The 18,245-nt window shown below is 44.6% G+C and overlaps 1 protein-coding gene across 1 annotated transcript; it reads left to right on the top strand.

Annotated features, from left to right (window-relative positions):
- The first annotated feature begins 606 nt into the window (after nucleotides 1-606).
- Nucleotides 607-17,945, top strand: VDAC3 (voltage dependent anion channel 3). The gene is made up of 9 exons (XM_056570973.1): nucleotides 607-685; nucleotides 7,773-7,843; nucleotides 10,038-10,087; nucleotides 10,815-10,967; nucleotides 11,052-11,104; nucleotides 12,706-12,933; nucleotides 13,025-13,175; nucleotides 16,243-16,300; nucleotides 17,265-17,945. The coding sequence occupies exons 1-9, from the start codon at nucleotides 639-641 to the stop codon at nucleotides 17,354-17,356; spliced, it is 903 nt and encodes a 300-aa protein (XP_056426948.1). The 5' UTR covers nucleotides 607-638; the 3' UTR covers nucleotides 17,357-17,945.
- Nucleotides 17,946-18,245: the final 300 nt, after the last annotated feature.

Below are 18,245 nucleotides of genomic sequence, written 5' to 3'. Positions count from 1 at the left end.
ATATGGACCTACAGAATATAATGTGTTGTTTTTACCGAAAAGTGCGCTGCGCTGAAACGAAACTACACACCCCCTCCCCAAAATGTGGAAAATTTTGCCTTTTAAATTAAATATTTTTTTGTTTGTTTGTTTTCTGTACATTTTATGGTAAAATGAAAGGTGTCATTGATAAGTACAACTGGTTGCGCAAAAAACAAGCCCTCGTATGGGTGTTTAGTTTGGTATAGTTATGGATTTGAAAAGTCGAGGAGGAAATAATGAAAACGCCAAAATGAAATAATCGCTGCTTCCTGAACTCCACATTTCTTTTTCCTCATTATAAATAATTCCCTATACTAATAATTATAATAATAACAATAATAACAATCCCCAGTAATTATAGACCCTGATTGCCCTTTTCTTCATCGCGTTCTTCACAATTTTTTCCTCATTATTTTAGCATCTGTACCATAGAGACGTCACATGACGCTCTAGCCGGTAAGAGGCTCTATGGCGCTCGCAGATCGGCAGATGAAGCCGTTAGGTCCTCCAGTGGCTGCTGAGCCAATCAGAGGATGTTATTGTTCTCCTCCTAGCGCTGGGTGGGCGTGGCTGGGCGTGTCATGTGGTCGTAGAGTAGTGGTGATGGTATATCGCGCATGCGCCTGGACAGGGAGACGGAGAGGAGACCTTCAGCTGGGGACAGGTGACAGGGGCCGGGGTCGTGCGGGTGACCCGCGGGGTGTGGACCGGGGGAGGCTCGTACATTGTACGGACACCTAGTGAGGGATCACCGGGAGCTGTGTGGAGGAGGGGAGGCGGCTGTGAGGTCCGAGGGCTGGAGGTCACCATCGTGTGCTATAGTGATGGAGGATGACACACTGGGGAGGGGGCTAGGGAGAAAGAAATGTCCCCCACAAATACAAGTGGAGGATAAACACCTATATGTATAACAATGATACATGAGGGGGAATGTATATAGGGGATATCCTCACATAATACAATGATATATGGAGAGGGGTATCCTCAGATAATACAATGATATATAGGATGTAGTATATGGAGAGGGGATATCCTCACATAATACAATGATATATAGGATGTAGTGTATATGGAGAGGGGTATCCTCACATTATACAATGATATATAGGATGTGTATATATATGGAGAGGGGATATCCTCACATTATACAATGATCTATAGGATGTATGTATATGGGGAGGGGATATCCTCACATAATACAGTGATATATAGGATGTAGTATATGGAGAAGGGATATCCTCACACAATACAATGATATATAGGATGTATGTATATGGGGAGGGGATATCCTCACATAATACAGTGATATATAGGATGTATGTATATGGAGAGGGGATATCCTCACATTATACAATGATATATAGGATGTATGTATATGGGGAGGGGATATCCTCACATAATACAATGATCTATAGGATGTAGTGTATATGGGGAGGGGATATCCTCACATAATACAATGATATATAGGATGTATGTATATGGGGAGGGGATATCCTCACACAATACAATGATTGATATATAGGATGTATGTATATGGGGAGGGGATATCCTCACATTATACAATGATATATAGGATGTAGTGTATATGGGGAGGGGATATCCTCACATTATACAATGATATATAGGATGTAGTGTATATGGGGAGGGGATATCCTCACATTATACAATGATATATATGATGTATGTATATGGGGAGGGGATATCCTCACATTATACAATGATATATAGGATGTAGTGTATATGGGGAGGGGATATCCTCACATTATACAATGATATATAGGATGTTGTGTATATGGGGAGGGGATATCCTCACATTATACAATGATATATAGGATGTATGTATATGGAGAGGGGATATCCTCACATTATACAATGATATATAGGATGTTGTGTATATGGGGAGGGGATATCCTCACATTATACAATGATATATAGGATGTATGTATATGGGGAGGGGATATCCTCACATTATACAATGATATATAGGATGTTGTGTATATGGGCAGGGGATATCCTCACATTATACAATGATATATCGGATGTATGTATATGGGGAGGGGATATCCTCACATAATACAATGATATATAGGATGTATGTATGTGGAGAGGGGATATCCTCACATTATACAATGATATATTGGATGTATGTATATGGGGAGGGGATATCCTCACATTATACAATGATATATAGGATGTATGTATATGGGGAGGGGATATCCTCACATTATACAATGATATATAGGATGTAGTGTATATGGGGAGGGGATATCCTCACATAATACAATGATATGTAGGATGTAGTGTATATGCTGAGGGGATATCCTCACATAATACAATGATTGATATATCGGATGTATGTATATGGGGAGGGGATATCCTCACATAATACAATGATATATAGGATGTAGTGTATATGGGGAGGGTATATCCTCACATAATACAATGATATATAGGATGTATGTATATGGGGAGGGGATATCCTCACATTATACAATGATATATAGGATGTAGTGTATATGGGGAGGGTATATCCTTACATTATACAATGATATGTAGGATGTAGTGTATATGGAGAGGGGATATCCTCACATTATACAATGATAAATAGGATGTAGTGTATATGGAGAGGGGATATCCTCACATAATACAATGATATATCGGATGTAGTGTATATGGGGAGGGGATATCCTCACATAATACAATGATATATAGAATGTATGCATATGGGGAGGGGATATTCTCACATTATACAATGATATATAGGATGTAGTATATGGAGAGGGGATATCCTTACATTATACAATGATATGTAGGATTTAGTGTATATGGAGAGGGAATATCCTCACATAATACAATGATATATAGGATGTAGTATATGGAGACGGGATATCCTCACATAATACAATGATATATAGGATGTATGTAATGTATATGGAGAGGGGATATCCTCACATAGTAGTGAGATATAGGATGTATGTATATGGAGAGGGGTATCCTCACATAATATAATGATATATAGGATGTATGTATATGGGGAGGGGGCATCCTCACATAGTACAGTGATATATAGGGTGTATGTATATGTAGAGGGGATATCCTCACATAATACAATGATACATAGGATGTAGTATATGGAGAGGGGATAGCCTCACATAATACAGTGATATATAGGATGAAGTATATGGAGAGGGGATATCCTCACATAATACAGTGATATATAGGATGTAGTATATGGAGAGGGGATATCCTCACATAATACAATGATATATAGGATGTATATATATGTAGAGGGGATATCCTCACATAATATAATGATATATAGGATGTATGTATGTGGAGAGGGGATATCCTCACATTATACAATGATATATATAGGATGTAGTATATGGAGAGGGGATATCCTCACATTATACAATGATATATAGGATGTATGTATATGGGGAGGGGATATCCTCACATAATACAATGATATATATGATGTAGTGTATATGGAGAGGGGATATCCTCACATAATACAATTATATATCGGATGTATGTATATGGGGAGGGGATATCCTCACATAATACAGTGATATATAGGATGTATGTATATGGAGAGGGGATATCCTCACATTATACAATGATATATCGGATGTATGTATATGGGGAGGGGATATCCTCACATAATACAATGATATATAGAATGTATGCATATGGGGAGGGGATATCCTCACATTTTACAATGATATATAGGATGTAGTATATGGAGAGGGGATATCCTTACATTATACAATGATATGTAGGATTTAGTGTATATGGAGAGGGAATATCCTCACATTATACAATGATATATAGGATGTATATATATGTAGAGGGGATATCCTCACATAATATAATGATATATAGGATGTATGTATGTGGAGAGGGGATATCCTCACATTATACAATGATATATATAGGATCTAGTATATGGAGAGGGGATATCCTCACATAATACAATGATATATAGGATGTATGTATATGGGGAGGGGATATCCTCACATAATACAATGATAAATAGGATGTAGTGTATATGGAGAGGGGATATCCTCACATAATACAATGATATATAGGATGTATGTATATGGGGAGGGAATATCCTCACATTATACAATGATATATAGGATGTAGTATATGGAGAGGGGATATCCTCACATAATACAATGATATATAGGATGTATGTAATGTATATGGAGAGGGGATATCCTCACATAGTAGTGAGATATAGGATGTATGTATATGGAGAGGGGATATCCTCACATAATGGGCTGTATGTACATGAGGCAGAGGATACATGGGCTGTATGTACATGAGGCAGAGGATACATGGGCTGTATGTACATGAGGTGGAGGATACATGGGCTGTATGTACAGGAGGCAGAGGATACATGGGCTGTATGTACATGAGCTGGAGGATACATGGGCTGTATGTACAGGAGGCAGAGGATACATGGGCTGTATGTACAGGAGGCGGAGGATACATGGGCTGTATGTACAGGAGGCGGAGGATACATGGGCTGTATGTACATGAGGCGGAGGATACATGGGCTGTATGTACAGGAGGCGGAGGATACATGGGCTGTATGTACATGAGGCGGAGGATACATGGGCTGTATGTACAGGAGGCGGAGGATACATGGGCTGTATGTACAGGAGGCAGAGGATACATGGGCTGTATGTACATGAGGTGGAGGATACATGGGCTGTATGTACATGAGGTGGAGGATACATGGGCTGTATGTACATGAGGTGGAGGATACATGGGCTGTATGTACATGAGGTGGAGGATACATGGGCTGTATGTACATGAGGTGGAGGATACATGGGCTGTATGTACAGGAGGCGGAGGATACATGGGCTGTATGTACAGGAGGCGGAGGATACATGGGCTGTATGTACATGAGGTGGAGGATACTTGGGCTGTATGTACAGGAGGCGGAGGATACATGGGCTGTATGTACATGAGCTGGAGGATACATGGGCTGTATGTACAGGAGGTGGTGGAGGATACATGGGCTGTATGTACAGGAGGCGGAGGATACATGGGCTGTATGTACAGGAGGTGGAGGATACATGGGCTGTATGTATATGAGGCGAAGGATACGTGGGCTGTATGTACATGAGGCACCATATGACGGTGTAGAATACATAGTACACTACGTGCACAGGGGAGGCTTATAACAGTATAGTATATACACTGTATACCAGGCATGGGCAGATTTAGGTGCAAACCCCCAGATTGGGGAGGCGGCATGGCCGGGTCCATAACAACCTGGTAGAGAAGCGATTGAAGTAGAGGGTGGTGCACCCAGCTTCCTATGGGGCATTGTTCCTGTCTCTTACATTCAGTAGACCGGCAGGTGCTCCTATGTCCCCAGCAGTCACGGCGGAGCATTGCCCTGGTAGTCACCACTGCCCTAGGATATATAGGGGTTTGCTGGTACAGCACTGCTGCTTCTGTAAGTTTTGGCATGCGCCCCAGTAGTCACTGCTTTGGTTATACTCCATCGCCCCCCCCTCCCGCCCCCTGCAGTGCACCGTGCCCTGGTGTGTGGGCATTAAAGTGGGTGGAACAGTAAAGAACATGAAGAGAATATATGATACTGGTGTCTGACTCCAAAGCTGTTTAAGGAAAGGCCCTGAGATGTGTACAGCAGTACCCCAACCCCCCTGCCTGCAGTACCCCAACCCCCCTGCCTGCAGACCAGGGGTGGAATGTCACCCGTCAGCACATGTATAAGGGTCCGGCCTGGTCTCTGCGGACGATCCCTTCAGCTCATGTATTCTGCTTTTTATCTCTGCTTCTACTCTATTCCTGTCCAGACTTGAGGGGCAGCGTCTATCCCGATCCCCCATGAATAGAACCAAGAGGACAGTAAAGACTGACACCTATACAGGCAGAGGTCAGGGGGGGGGGATGAAACTGAACTGCAACCTGTGGCTCTCCAGGTGCCTTTAGCTGTCAGGACATGATGGGAGTTGTAGTTTTGCAATAGCAGGAGAGCTGCAGGTTGGGGAACACAGCTTGGAGCATGATGGGAGTTGTAGTTTGGCAATAGCAGGAGTGCTGCAGGTTGAAGAGCACAGCTCAGGGCGTGATGGGAGGTATAATTTTGCAACAGATTGGGGAACACAGCTCAAAACATGATGGGAGTTTTAGTTTGCAACAACGGGAGAGTCACAGGTTGGGGAGCTCAGCATGATGGGAGTTGTAGTTTGCAACAGATTGGGGAACACAGCTCAGGGCATGATGGGAGTTGTAGTTTTGCAACAGAATTGCGAACACAGCTCAAGACATGATGGGAGTCGTAGTTTTGCAAGTTAAGGATAGCCACAGGCTGTGGAACACTGCTATAGATATATAATATAAAAGACTTCCCTCTCCTGGTAAAGTTATGCGTCCGCACGTATTTCCCAGTACAATTGGTAATATACTGGTATGATCGTGGTGGGCTGTAGGTACATGAGGATTGGGCACCATATGACTGTAGGATACATAGTACACTGTGTGCACAGGGAGGCTTATAACAGTATAGTGTACCCACTAATCTAATGGCAGCGGGTAATATTCCAGTGAGCGGGCCCTAGATATGATGGACAGTCGGCTCTGCTACATCAGCTTAGGTACCATGGATGACCTTAATGTGATCCTACTGTAGCAAACCCTCAGCTAGGATAAGTATTAGACCAGGCAGCATGGGGATGAATATTCTTCATATGGACTTGTATCTGATTTAAAACTCCCAACAATTTGGACCTCCAGCTGTTGCAAAACTACAACTTCCAGCATCCCCGGACAGCCAGCGGCTGTCCGTGCATGCTGGAAGTTGTAGTTTTGCAAAATCACTTGCTCCTACCGCAGCTCTTCGGCCTCCATTTGTATTCTGATCTTTTAAAGGGATTAGATCATGAAAAATAAGAAGCTTACAGCAGACTGGACGCACCTCAGCTGTGAGGAGGGGATGAGCCCTCATGGAGCCGCCATATCACTGCAATGGATCCCGTATCTTGGCGCACATGGCTAAGCTGCGGTGTGATCCTTCACAGGCGTCTGCACATCACCTGCTGTACAATGAGGTCTATAGGACTCGAGGCTGACAGTACTGCACCGCCGCTGTTCTATGTAGTTCTGCACATAACCGGCATTAGATCAGCATTTATAGTTGTGGAAGAACACGAGTTCAAAGGGAGCTTTTATTGTGAGGATGTTCCAACAGAGGGAGTGCTGGAGAAGTGGCATCCATACACTGCGCCAGCACTTCCTCCTCTAGAACTTCCTCACTAAAGTCAACAATACAAGTTCCCTTTGCACTTGATTTCTGCTACAACATAGGGAATGGGGGGACCATTGCGGATCCACCTATAAATTACCAGTTTTAAAGGGGTTAACCTAAAATAGGGACCTAACTAGCTAATTGTTAGGAGAGACCTCTAGGACCGCAACCGCTCAGCTGTCAGGGCAAGATGGTAGTTGTAGTTCTGCAATGACTGGAGAGCCACAGACTGTGTAAACCGCTTATACCGCTCCAGTCTGTTTTTTAGTAGCCATAGTCATCAGTATGTATGTATGTATGTGTGTGTGTATGTATATATATATATATATAATATATATAATATATATATCATATGTATACGCACACTCCTGGGGTTTGTCCGTCACTTCCAAAGGTCATGTCTGTGACGTTCTTAATCTCTGTAAACTGACCAGCTTTGTTCTTCATCTTCCCCCTGTAGAGCCATGGCAGTACCACCAAGCTACGCAGACCTGGGCAAATCTGCCCGCGATGTTTTCAACAAAGGATATGGTGAGTGAAAGGAAAATGTATGTAATGGGTGGAGCGACCACTGGGAGGGAGATCATTCTTCACTGGGCTGCAGGGAATTGTAGTTCCAATGACAGCACAGCATGGAAGGGAGCCTAGCTGTGCTGCGATGGGTGGGTGGGATGACTGATGTGTGGGCGGGAGATAAGTCACCTCTCACCTACAAACAAGGAATCCTGGAACTTGTAGTTGGAGAGAGGGGACTCAAACAGGAAATAGCTCGCATCATACCCGCACGGTCCTGGCCGCTATAAAATCCTGGCATGGTCTGGGCCTGGGTTTCATAGCGACCACCCTTTATATATACCCTATATACCCTACTCTATATAGGTGGGGTACCTGGCTGGGCCCTTGTTTTTTGCTGAGAGCAATCCGCTGAGCTGTGCACTATTGCAGCCTGGCTCTCCTCCTGTTTCTTGGTTATCTACTGCTGCTCATACAGACTTGGCACTCTCCTCTGTTGGAGGAGTTTATGTATTCATGTATGGCTCGGTGACAGCCGGTCTAGCCCAGTCTGTTGTTTGGGTCCTACCATTGCTCTCTTCACCCCCCCCCCCGGTGCAATCTCCCTAGAGGTGTCAGTTGTAGAGATCCGACTTTTTTTTTCCCTAGTGTCAGCGCCTCCTAGTGGCAAGATCATATACCCATCAGTATGGGTGTCCCCCCCCCCCCCCCCCCCCCCCCCCTTTTTTTTCATAACATATGCTCCGGAACAAAAATAAATATTGGTGAGGTGAAATTAAAATAAAGAGAATTTAGCAAATTTTGTGATTTTCTTTTCTACACCATTTACCTTGTGGTTGAGTTAACATGTTATTTTAATACTTTAGGTTGGCCTGATAACAGAAATACCAGATTTGTATAGTTTCCGTCATGTTTTACTAATTTAAAAAAAAATTGCCATTTTCTGACCCATGTAGCTTTTTTTTATTTTTAGTTATTTTTCGTATACCAGGCTGTATGAGGGCTAATTTTCCCCCCCCCCCATAATCTGTTGTTTGTATTGGTACTATTTTGCTATTGCAAACAAAGAAAATGTTCAGCTCACTCCCCCAGCCCACAGCACCCGGACTGGCGTGGGCATCGCCTTCAATGCAGGTATGTAGAACAGGAAGATGTCCAGCGCAGGTAGATGGTAACGGAATGCTTTATTAGGAGACTTCAGCACATAAGTGGCAAAGACACAAGTGACGCGTTCCGGCCCTGGAGTCAGGCCTTAGTCATACACTGACTCCTAATAAAGCATTCCGTTACCATCTATCTGCGCTTGACATCTTCCTGTTCTACATACCTGTTTTGGTATTGATCTGACTTCTTAATCGCTTCGTTTTTTTTTCTGGGATATTGTAAAAATTGCAATTCTGGGGTTTGGTTTTTTTTTTTTATTTACGTAATTTACCGTAGGGGGACACATAATGTTCTATTTTAATAGTTCACACAATTAGGCACACGGCGATACCAAATATGTTTTATATTTTTATTATGTTTTTATATAGGAAAAGGGGGAGATTTTAACTTGTAATATGGAAGGGGTTAATGTGTGTCTTTTAAACTTTTATAAAACTTTTTTTTTTTTTTTCTTTTAGAAGGAATCATTAGATTCCTCATACAGATCAATAGAGTTCTATTGAACGCCATTGATCTGTGTGCTCTGCGATCCATTGATAGAGCCTAGTCCAGCCAGGATCTATCAATGACAGAGCCACAGACAGCAGGGAAACAGAGGTAACCCCTCCGGCTACCCCCCCCCCCCCCCCCCCCGATCATGTTGCGGATGGGGGTCGATCCACCCCACTAGCCCACCAGGGAGCATTTACATGTCCCTTTAGACGCTGCTGTCAGCTTTTACACCCCTCTGAGCGCAGCCGTGCTTGTCGGGGGCTTTCAGGTCTGGCCCTGCTTGCCCGAAGCACGGCTAAGGGCCTGAAAAATTTACCTGCCTGGCGCCCAGAACTGCATGCCTGGCGATATGAATTCCACATCCCTGAGCATGTGGAAAGGTGTGACGCTGTTTCTGGAAGAAAGCAGCCATATTTTTTTGGGCAACCACTTTGCCGGGTGGGGTGGGGTGGGGGGGGTGTTGTCGGCACATGTACTGCACTTGTGCTTAGTGCGGTCACAATGTGTAACTAGTAGTTCTCTTCTGAGGTGACAATTTGTCTTTTTTTTGTTATAGGGTTTGGGCTAGTGAAGTTGGATCTCAAAACAAAATCCTCCAGTGGAGTGGTAAGTAGTTGTGCTGTGATGTGTGGAGCTGTCACAACTCTGCTGCTTGTTAGTGTAAAATATTCAAGGTATAGTGCATTGATGGATATAACAGGCTGTTTTCTCCTTTCCCTAATGCTGCGTGGAATTCTACAGATGGTAAGAGACAATTCCTCTATAATGTGACCTATGCCTGACGACTATAGTCACTTGTTTAGTTGCTGCACTGTAGCTTTTATGGCACCCATAGGTCACATTCTCTATATAGAGCAGTGTTTCCCAACCAGTGTGCCTCCAGCTGTTGCAAATCTACAACTCCCAGCATGCCCGGACAGGCATGCTGAGAGTTGTAGATTTGCAACAGCTGGAGGCACACTTGTTGGGAAACACTGCTCTATATAGTATATTCTCAGACCTATAACTCCCAGCATGTCCAGGCATCCTGGGAGTTGCAGTTCGCCACAGCTGGAGAGCCACCATTTGCAGACCAACTGTAGGTAGGATAAGCCCTCTGCTTCACATGCATCTCCGCAGGGTAAGGTAAGGGTACGTTCACACATACAGGATCTGCTGCATATTTTGTGGAGCTGATTTTGCTATCCATTAACTTCAATGGGTAGCAAAATCGGCTTAAAAAAATACATGTAGCAGATCCTGTACGTGTGTACGTACCCCAAGACAACACATTCTACTCCACCTGCGTTCCCTGAGGCTCTTTTATCCTTACGTGTTCTACAATAATTTGTAGGAGTTCACAAGCAGCGGATCTTCAAACACTGATACGGGCAAAGCATCTGGAAACCTGGAGACAAAGTACAAGATGAAGGAGGCAGGAATCACCTTCACCCAGAAGTGGAACACGGACAACACTTTAGGAACCGAGGTCGCCATAGAAGACAAGGTGAGGCGGCTGCAGTCCTGGATGTCTTACCTGAATCTTGTGGATAGAGGGGGTATCTTATACATTCTACTTCTCTTTATACAGTTGGCGAAGGGCTTGAAGCTGGCGCTGGACAGTACATTTGTACCCAATACTGGGTGAGTGGCATTACTTTATCTCTGCACGTTTACAGGTCTTTGTATCTGGAAAAAATCTTTACTCTTTATATGGAGCAGGGCTTCCCAAAACTTCTTTATCCCAGTGAACTTCACACCAACTAGATTATCCCTCTACGGCAGTGTTTCCCAACCCAGTCCTCAAGGCACACCAACAGTCCAGGATTAAAATTTTTCCCTGTTCTATTCCAATGGAGTAACTGAAAAAACCCGGAATGTTGGTGTGCCTTGAGGACTGGGTTGGGAAACACTGCTCTACGGCGCACACACACTTACCATTTGTCCTTCTGACCACCAGCCCTTGGTGGTTGCGTTATCCTTGGTGACTTTACTTCTCTGGGCCACAACTGCCCACTGTGACTAGGTGATAGGTCAGCAATAAGGACCAGATGAAGAAATTGAGGGACAACCCAAACTTTACATGCACCCTGACCCCTTGCAGCCATCCCCCCCCCCCCCAATAACAAACTGAATCCTAATATCTAAATAGTGCAGAACCCAATAAATTCAGACCTCCATATACAGCAGTACCTCCCTGCTTAAAGGGGTACTACTCTGGAATTTTTTTTTTTTTTTTTTTTATCCACTGGTGCCAGAGAGATAAACAGATTTGTAAATGACTTCTATAAAAAAAAATATTAATCCTTCCAGTACTTATTAGCAGCTGTATACTACAGAGGAAATTATTTTTTGGATTTCTTTTGTCTGTCCACAGGGCTCTCTGCTGACACCTCTGTCCATATCAGGAACTTTCCAGAGTAGGAGAAAATCCCCATAGCAAACCTATGCTGATCTGGACAGTTCCTAAAATGGACAGAGGTGTCAGCAGAGAGCACTGTGGACAGACAGAAAAGAAATCCAAAAAGAAAAGAATTTCCTCTGTAGTATTCAGCAGCTAATAAGTACTGGAAGGATTAAGATTTTTTAATAGAAGTAATTTACAAATCAATGTAACTTTTGGCACCAGTTGATTTAAATAAAAATAAAATAATTAAGAAAGGATCCATGAGGTACCAACCCAGGTGCTGACTGTTGGCGAGGGGGGGTGAACAGCGCATATTCGCAATGTCTGTGCCCCCTTACTCGCAATGGGGAATCAGGGAACCGGAGTCCCTGAGTCCCCACCTGAAAACAGAAAAGAAAAAGGAATAAAAAACTAACACGTCCCTATACTAGGAAAACAAAAAATCAGAATACCTGGTCTGGATAATTCCAGCCCATGTCCACCTCCTTCAGACACTAAGCTTAAACTGATTACCTCAGGGCCTGAAGGCGGGTATATCCTGCTGGGAGGAGCCGACTTTTTTTATTACCATAGTGTCACACCTCCTAGAGACAGCAGCATACACCCACGGTCTGTGTCCCCCCATGGAGCCGATAGAGGAAAAAAGTTTTTTCTACCAGAGTACCCCTTTAAGTAGGGAAGCGAACATACTGGGGTTGGTAGGAAATGATGCAGTCAGCAGGGAAGCAGAAGACTCTTGTTGGCCCCCTGCCCGCTCCAGTGCATGTGGCTGAATGGTTTGCTGTTCACCTGTGCCATGGAAGCACTGATATTTCTTTTCTTTCCATGTGTCTGACAGTAAGAAGAGTTCCAAACTGAAGACCTCCTACAAGAGAGAGTATGCCAACCTAGGGATGGATATTGACCTGGACCTGGCTGGTCCCACTATATATGGCTGGGGAGTCCTGGGCTACCAAGGTTGGCTGGCTGGCTACCAGATGGCCTTTGACACTGCCAAGTCCAGGCTGGCACAGAATAACTTTGCATTGGGCTACACAGCGGGAGATTTCCAGCTGCACACAAACGTGTAAGTACCATGTGTAACGCTGTAGTATCGGTAGAATGATGGCGGGTGCGTCTTCTCTTCAGCCTTTCGGTTGTGCCTTTTTTCTGCTTAGGAATGATGGCACAGAGTTCGGAGGTTCTATCTACCAGAAGGTCAATAAGGATGTGGAGACCTCTGTGAGCCTGGCATGGAGTGCAGGAAGCAACAACACTCGCTTTGGTATTGGAGCCAAGTACCAGCTGGACTCAAACACCACAGTATCTGTAAGTATGGCTGCATCCACGTATGCTAGAAAAGGAATAGATCTTTCTATTCTAGTGGCTATTACAGATATTCACCTCAATATAATGGCTGTCAATGTGATTGGGAAGACAGCTCGTGCCCAGATGAGCTTAATGTGTACCTGTCATTTGGGGAAAAAAATCTTTTGACGTGACAGAATCGGTCAGAATCTAAATGCTGAACAAGCTTCCCCAACTTCACTTTAGTCCTGCAGCCCCATTAGAAGGGTCTATTCACACGGCGGAATTTCTGCCTCAAATGAAAGCCCAATGCACTTCTATGGGATTCCGCACTCCCGTTGACACTTTGGAATTTCCGCAAGCGGAAATTCCAAAGTGTCAACGGGAGAGCGGAATCCCATAGAAGTGTATTGGACTATTATTTGAGACAGAATTGCGCCATGTGAATAGACCCTTAGTCTATGGGGCAGTCCAAAAAATGACATATGACATGTACACATTAAAGGGGTACTCCATTGGAAAACTTATATATATATATATATATATATATATATATATATATATATATATATATATATATATATATATATATATATATATATATAATATTACACATATATACACAGTCCAAAATCACAGCACCAGACAGGTCAAGGATCTTCAAAGAAACTGGGTAGTCTTTATTAACCCCACATCTAGAGCAACTTTTCGGCAGTAGTAGCCTTTGTCAAGCATGCTACTGCCGAAATGTTGCTCTTGATGTGGGGTTAATAAAGACTACCCAGTTTCTTTGAAGATCCTTGACCTGTCTGGTGCTGTGATTTTGGACTGCTTGTACAAATATCCTGGGCTGGCTGCCTGGGCAACCACGGGCACAGAGGTCGAACCCCGGTGCTGTCCACCTTCATATATTATAATTATTTTTTTTTTTTAATCTGTAAATTACTTCTATTTTAAAATCTTAATCTTTCCAGTACTTATCAGCAGCTGTATGCTCCACAGGAAGTTCTTTACTTTTTTTAATTTCCTTTCTGTCTGACCACAGTGCTCTCTGCTGACACCTCTGTCCATGTCAGGAACTGTCCAGAATAGGAGCACATCCCCATAGCAAACCTCTCCTGCTCTGGACAGTTCCTGACATGGACACAGGTGTCAGCAGAGAGCACTGTGGTCAGACAGAAAGGAAATTCAAAAAGAAATGAAGTCCTTTTGGATCATACAGCAGCTAAGTACTGGAAGGATTAAGATTTTTCAATAGAAGTAATTTACAAATCTGTTTACCTTTCTGGCACCAGTGGAGTACCCCTTTTTAAATCTGACCTTTTTAAAAGGCATGGTGTGGCCTCTGAATAGGCAGTCAATGCCAGATCGGCAAGGCTTCAACACCAGGCACCCCACTGATCAACTATTTGAAGTGGAAGCACCACAGCCTCTTCAATGTTTCTTCCTGCCCATCCTTACATGCACAATACATTAAGTAGTGATGGTGCGAGGAACTGCAGCATTGTCCCGTTTACATAAACAGGACAGTGCGCCCCCCCACTACTAAAAGCATTGCACGTGTAAGGACGAGCGCATATGAATATTACAGAGGCTGCCACTTCATACAACTGAACGGTGGAGGTGCTGGGTGTTAGACCTCCGCTGATCTGAAATGACTAGCCTATCCAGAGGGTGGAACAATGTAGTAAGATGGATGTTAAGGAGTAATATGCTTATAGAAGAGTGGACAAAGATGGAGATGATTAGATGGCATAAAGTACATGTATATTTAAAGGGCTACACCGTCCCAAAGACATCTTATCCCCTATCCAAAGGATAGGGGATAAGATGTCTGATCGCGGGGGTCCCGCCGCTGGGGACGGCCGTCACGCCCCCTCCCACAGACTTGCATTGAGGGGGCGGGGCGTGACGTCACACAGGGCGGAGTTGTGCTGTCACGATACTCCGTCCCCATGGTCGGGAGGCATAACACTGAGAGCCTCCAGCACTTCCAACAGTACTTACAGGTGGGTCCTGCATGCTAGATTGCGTCCCCAGCGGCTGGACCCCCGCGATCAGACATGTTATCGCCTATCCTTTGGATAGGGGATAAGATGTCTTGGGGCCATAGTACCCCTTTAAAAATCATGCCATAAACAGTTACTAATCCCTTTATAAGCAATACAAATACCGTAGCAGCATAAATTAAAGTGCATCAACATAATACACTGAACAACAGTATATAGCAGCAAAAATGGTAAAGTGCATCAACCTATGTAAACTGCACAGTGCTTAAAGGGAGAAAGGTACAAATGCTTAAGTCCGCATATATAACAGAGATTACCAAGGTCACAACAATGTACAGCGTGCAGGCCTCCAACACCCAACGTTTCGCTCCAAAGCTTCTTCTTGTGCCCCGGAATGTCAGATTCCACTATAGCACTTTTCATTTTTCCGTGATTTTTATCCTTCAGTTTTGTGTATTGTTTTTGCATTTGTCAATAAAGTATTGTCTCTTATGATCTTTGTACGCTAGTATTTCTGTCTGTGATGTTGTCAGTAGTCGGGCTCTCTGATTCCTTCTGAACGAGGAAAGCCACAGCCAATCTGTCCACGTAAACATTGGTGGTTCAAACTTGTGGCCCACATGACTCTGGCAAGTCTGTGGCCGGAGATCTATTATGGATGGTTTCCTCTTTAGGATTCTTCGGCTTCCCTTTTGGATTTCTGCTGAGGCTCCATGAGCACAGTTTAGGGTGGAATTCACACTTAGGAATAAGCAGGTGTGCCTTGCAGCAACAGGAACAAACGGTTTTCAACGCTGGAGACAGGAGTTTGTGACGTCATAGCCCCGCCCCCTCATGATGTCACTCCCCGCCCCCTCAATGCAAGTCTATGGGAGGGGGCGTGACGACTGTCACGCCCCCTCCCATAGACGTGCATCGAGGGGGTGGGCGTGACATCATAAGGGGGCAGGGCTATGACATCACGAGCTTCCGACGCCTGCTCCAGCGTTCTGATCAGCGGAGTACCCCTTTAAATCCTGTATTCTTTTTGATAGGTGTTGTGTAGAATCTTGGCTAACAATACTGTTCTTTCCCCCTAGGCCAAAGTAAACAATGCCAGCCTGATTGGAGTAGGCTACACACAGACCCTGAGACCTGGTATGTGCCTGATCACCTGACTGTCTATTATAGGATCCTGGTAAATGTTATCACTAGCCTTTCATGTGACCCTGTCAATCTGATATAAGCCTCTTTAGGCCCAGTTCACATCTATTTTATGTTATTTTTTTTCCTGTGCTGTCATAGTAATTCAAAGTATGACAGATCTGTCACTAAAGTCACTTTATTTTTTATTTTTTGCTATGGGCCACTTCACTTTCATTGTCCATTGTGTGCATCCAGCCTTGTGAGAATTACAGTGACCCCCCCCGACATACGATGGCCCCGACATTCCAACATACAATGGTCTCTCAGAGGCCATCTCATGTTGAAGGCAGCATCAACATATGATGCTTTTGTATGTCGGGGCCATCGCATAAACGGCTATCCGGCAGCGCAGACTGCTTCAGCTGCCACCGGATAGCCGTTTACGGTGCCCTGTCACTCGCCTGTCCCCGCCGTTCCGGACCGTCCTCTTCAGGCTCCGCTGCATGGCCGTCGCTCTCCTTCGTCGTCATCACATCGCCGCGCACGCCGTCCCGTCATCCAATAGGAGCAGTATGCGCAGCGACGTGATGACGGCGATGGAGAGCGACGATCCAGGGCAGCGAGAACACCCCAGGGACGTGATGACAGTGTCGATCCAGGGCAGCGAGAACATCCCAGGGACGTGATGACAGCGCCGATCCAGGGCAGCGAGGACACCCCAGGGATGTGATGACAGCGCCGATCCAGGGCAGCAGTGACTGTCCGGAGCGGCGGGGACACACGAGTATAACTTTCTATATTACTATTGCACGGATCCCTCAACATACGATGGATTCAAGTAACAATGGTTCATTTGGAAGGAATTACCATCGTATGTTGAGGGACCACTGTATAGCATAAGATTTTATAGAAAAGCAGGTTCTGTATACAGCTAGTATTGTAGTTTTTCTCCATTTTTACAACTTTTTTTTTCCAGGGGTGAAGCTGACCGTGTCTGCTCTGATCAACGGGAAGAACTTTAGCTCCGGAGGCCACAAGGTGGGGCTGGGATTTGAGCTTGAAGCATAAAGTTGGAGTAGGTCGTCTATGAAGATCCACCAGCCCTGACCCTTCTCCCCTCCAGAGACTCCCACGAAACAGATGTCACGTACACACAGAGCATGAGATGTGCGAGCAGTGCTGAGAGGTGTCCTGTATCTTAAGGAGCAGAGGTTCACATGGCTGCAGGAACAGACAACACTGCCCCCGGTGGCCATCTTGACATCCTTCTCAAGGGTCTGCAGAGTTGTAGTAAAGCCATAAATACCCCTTTAGAAAACTTCCCATCCCCCCGGTCTCTCTTCCAGCCACGTTAGGTCATTCCGTTCCCACATACACTACCTGGCCTTGGTTTAAGAAGCCGCATCGTCAGTTTACTGGAACCTATGTATTGTGGTCTAGTTCTCGTAATAGATCATGGCACCCTAAGTTTATTGCACTACCCCCACCCCCCCCAAAAAATAGCTGCTTTACCATGGAAGTTGTGTGGGAGAAGGGTCCCTGCTCTTTACTACAGGGAGGAGCAGCAGTTCACGCCCCATCGTCCAGAGTGTTCTCATGAAGTTACTGAATATATGAATTATTGTAATAAAGATGGCCACCTGCACATTGGATTAAGTATGTTGTGTCCAGTCTTATATACCTACATGTATCAGAGTTTTTACCATATGGATGATTTAAGGTCTGGTGATGAACCAGTCTTTCCATGTACCTCTCTACTAGAGATGAGCGAACTTACAGTAAATTCGATTCGTCACGAACTTCTCGGCTCGGCAGTTGATGACTTATCCTGCATAAATTAGTTCAGTTTTCAGGTGCTCCGGTGGGCTGGAAAAGGTGGACACAGTCCTAGGAAAGAGTCTCCTAGGAATGTATCCACCTTTTCCAGCCCACGGGGGCACCTGAAAGCTGAACTCAT

The sequence above is a fragment of the Hyla sarda genome, chromosome 4 (assembly GCF_029499605.1).
Source record: "Hyla sarda isolate aHylSar1 chromosome 4, aHylSar1.hap1, whole genome shotgun sequence".
NCBI classification, from domain to species: domain Eukaryota; kingdom Metazoa; phylum Chordata; class Amphibia; order Anura; family Hylidae; genus Hyla; species Hyla sarda.
This window is presented reverse-complemented; position numbering and strand designations above follow the sequence as displayed.